Source organism: Amaranthus tricolor, chromosome 12, assembly GCF_026212465.1.
Source record: "Amaranthus tricolor cultivar Red isolate AtriRed21 chromosome 12, ASM2621246v1, whole genome shotgun sequence".
NCBI classification, from domain to species: Eukaryota; Viridiplantae; Streptophyta; class Magnoliopsida; order Caryophyllales; family Amaranthaceae; genus Amaranthus; species Amaranthus tricolor.
In genome coordinates this window covers 4,412,501-4,416,218 of record NC_080058.1, presented here as the reverse complement: position 1 = coordinate 4,416,218, position 3,718 = coordinate 4,412,501, and the positions used below count along the sequence as shown (strand labels likewise).

At 29.8% G+C, this 3,718-nt stretch overlaps 1 protein-coding gene across 1 annotated transcript in view; it reads right to left on the bottom strand.

Moving 5' to 3' along the window:
• Positions 1 to 2,576: 2,576 nt before the first annotated feature.
• LOC130797289 (auxin-responsive protein IAA4-like) overlaps positions 2,577 to 3,718 on the bottom strand; it is a 1,306-nt gene continuing 164 nt past the window's right edge. The window contains exons 1-2 of the mRNA XM_057659833.1: positions 3,281 to 3,718; positions 2,577 to 3,063 (exon numbers count right to left, since the gene is read on the bottom strand). The exon at positions 3,281 to 3,718 is cut by the window's right edge and continues 164 nt beyond it. Coding sequence (XP_057515816.1) covers positions 2,943 to 3,063; positions 3,281 to 3,444 — 285 coding nt within the window. The 5' untranslated portion in view covers positions 3,445 to 3,718 and the 3' untranslated portion in view covers positions 2,577 to 2,942. The remainder of the gene's footprint in view (positions 3,064 to 3,280) is intronic.

Genomic DNA, 3,718 nt, shown 5'->3' with positions numbered 1-3,718 from the left:
CTAATGTGGAATCATCAAATACAAGTAGGGAAGTTGAGAAAGAAGAGACGTAGTTTATGATGCAATCAATGAACTAAACAATAAGTTAGCGAATGAATGGTGATAGAGCAATAATAAAGCTAGAAGTGCTGAAAACAAACTCGATAATTCGACTTTTAACTGAATTCGAGTTGACCCAACTTCAAAACCAATTTAAAATTGTATAAATACCAATATAAAAACAATACCCGACTTTGAACCAATCCGAAACACCTGATCTGAAACTGACCCAATGACCCGAATGAACACTCTAAATAAAGCATAAACAACAATAATACAACCATTGCATGGATCATCAAACTTGGCTACATACATACTTAAGTTATATTGATTATATGTTGTTTATGACAATGACCAAACTTAATAGAAATTAAAATGGAGAAATGATTTTGGAAAAAAAAGCTAATATATCATAGGGAGATAAAGAGGCAAGCAAGATAGATTTTGATAAGACTTAATTTGGCCAACTAATATATTACACCTATAATATCATAATTTGAAGCATTTAAATATATTTGGTAATTATTATAAATTATTAGTTGCCTAAGGCATCAAGTAAGGCTTTGCAATTGGCATTCAGGTGTTACCCTTTTTGTGAACTTGTCAACATAGTCCAGTACTGCATACAAAGATTCGAACTATGATAAAATCACCAGAAATATCACATGTACTCTATAGGGGTTCATACATTAGACAAATGTAGAGATTATATATTAAGTGAAGATGGAATGGAGTATGATTGTGTTTAAGGCTAAACTATGAGAATACTTTAGACAAATTCTTGTGAGAGACAGTCTTTTTGAGAAAATATTTTTAATTGGTCAGCCCATGAAGAAAAATGTAGAATAAGTTATTCGGTAGGTCATTATACTTTAATGGATTGGACCTGAAAGATTTCTCCGGCCGGTACTTTAGATGCAATGGATTATGATTGTGTTTGAGGCTAAATTAGGAGGGTACCTTAGATGGAATGGAGTATGGAGTAGTTGATAAGTCACACTTGTGCAATGGGTCAGCCCCATTAGGGTCACGTTAACGGGTCGAATCTTAAAAGGGTCCGACTATAAACAAACCTTTTATGTACATAAAAAAAACGAGTTAAAAATGGTCTATATATATTATTTTTTTTTCTTAAACTATGATATATTACTATGAATTTTAATAGTGTTGACTAAAGAAAATAAGGAAATTATATTACTCAATTTATATTTAAATGAAAATTTTAAAGAACAAAATTATAAATAAATTGGGGCGGGTTAAATTGGCCGAGAAGAACCAAACTATTTTTAAAATTTGAGCCAATCCGATTCATTCTTATTTGAGTACAACCTAACCCTTATCCAATTCATTGTATATATCTAGTCATACTATAAATAGAAATTAGACTTTCATTAAGACAAAAGAAAACAAGAAATAATTCTCAATATAATTAATTCATTCAACTACAAATAAGTAAAATGGTACAATCGATTATCATTGATAACTAAATAAAAATAATATATCCATTCACAAATGAAATATAACTCAACTAAAAGTTTAAAAACCGATAATTTAAGCCCAAAATATACTACTACATATATTCTAACAATGTATATGAACTTTTCAAAAAAAATTGAAGAAAAACTTACAAGGCTCCAAAAAGTTTGTTTTTTGTTTTTAATTTAATGCATTTTTGAGGTCGCTTGGATTGAAAGTAAATATTTAAGGGGATAAAAAAAGTCAAACTAATGTAACAAATATAATTAGAGATGCAAATGAAGTTACTAAAATAATTGTGATAGAGGTAGAATGAGAGTAAATAAAAAAAAATGATAAGATTTCCCTTATTTGGAAGTAAAGAATTGCTCCATCCTCCTATAGGGTAAATTTATACTCCAAAGTAAGGAAACTTGTTGTTATTTTCTACATTTTTCATTACCTTCTAATTAATTCTTTCACCTCTCTAACAATAAAGTTCCTTTAATCATCAATCTAACTAACATTATTTTCCTAGTTTGACTTTTATTTACCCCCTTAAATATTTGTTCTCAACTTAAATATTTGTTCTCAATCTAAGCAACCCCTTTAATGAAAATTTTTATAGTTGTTCTTTCGAATGATGATTGATGCTTTAATAGCTTGGTTAATAGGAGGGAGTATCATATATTTATAAATCTCGATGCTAAAAAAATCAGGCAATGCATGGGTTTTTACACTAGTTTATTATATTTAGGGTAGAAGGGCTGGATAGTTAGGATTATTTTTTTCGTGTTTAATAGGTTTAAAAAGTCAAAAAAGTTAAAAGCAACCTGCATAGCATGTGACAACTCATTTGGCTCTTTCATTGCAACTAGGAGCAAAGTGTTAGACCTTTGTAAAATAAACGTAAGATTAGCCTTTTATCTGCAAATGAGCTAAAATTTTACCTTTTAGAAGTAACTTTTTCGTTTTTAAATTGGAGGCGTAACATTGAAAAGTAATGTATAATGTGTCAGCATAAACTTTTTGAGCTAGCTTGAAACAAAAAAATATGATGATTATAACACCAAGGTCTAAAGTGGTACATTTTCACATGTATGAAAAATTTTTATAGCTTAAGAAAATCATAAATCTTACAAAATTTGATATTTTAACTAAACTATACATATCACTATCAGTGTAACTTACAAGTATTTTAAAATGGAAATCAAACAAAATATTGACATATTCTTAAGGCAAGCTCTTTGATTCATACGATGATCCTTTGATCAATCTAAGGCGTTTGCGAGAAGCAATGAACATATCCCATGGAACATCACCAACCAACATCCAATCTCCATCTTTGTCTTCATAAGTTGTTTATAATCAGATTTAGATCCATAGCTAAATGCTTTAAATTTAAACATTTTCTCTAAAGCACATAAAAGATCATTGTAATTCTTATATTATTTTAGATCGATTTTTCTAAGATAAGGAGCTCCATCCATGCTAACTTTTATGTACTTTGTAACTTGTAACCTACTTTTCATGTATGATCTTACCGGTGGCCATCCAATCGCTTGTACCCTATAAAAAAAATACATGTATAAGAAAATCATGTTCAATAAACAAAATATTTTTATGTATTAAGGAAAAGTCGAATTCAATGAAGAATCATGTAAAGAATGCAATAGGTTGTGGGTTTGGACCGGAAGGTCTAGCCTCCCTCGACTTCAGATGTAGCTTCGCCCATAAATATATTTAAATTCTTTTAAGAAGATAGTTTGATGTGAATTATACTTACTTTTGTGGAGAAGATAAACTGAGTTCATGACATTCTTCAATACTTGAAGTAGACTTTTGATTAATTTTAAAAAAAGATCTTTCCTTGTCGTTAGTTCCCGGTAAGCCTAATCTCAATTCTGTGTCATCATGATAACTCGAATTCTTCTTAATTATCTTGTCCATGCTTAATGATGATCAAACTTCGAATAATCAACAAAAACTTGCAATTTTTCCTTGTGAATGTTAGAGGGAAAGTTGTTTGAAGAGGGTGTGATGAAAAGTAGGTTATGATATGTGAATGAAAGATGCATATAAGACCATGTTATATATAGACAAAGAGATACATAAAAGTGGGACTTGTATAAGCACGTATGGTATACTGAGCATCCTGGTTTAAAGACAAAGGTTACCAAGCCATTAGTTCCATGTCTCCTAAGTTGACATGCCTTTGTTTTAT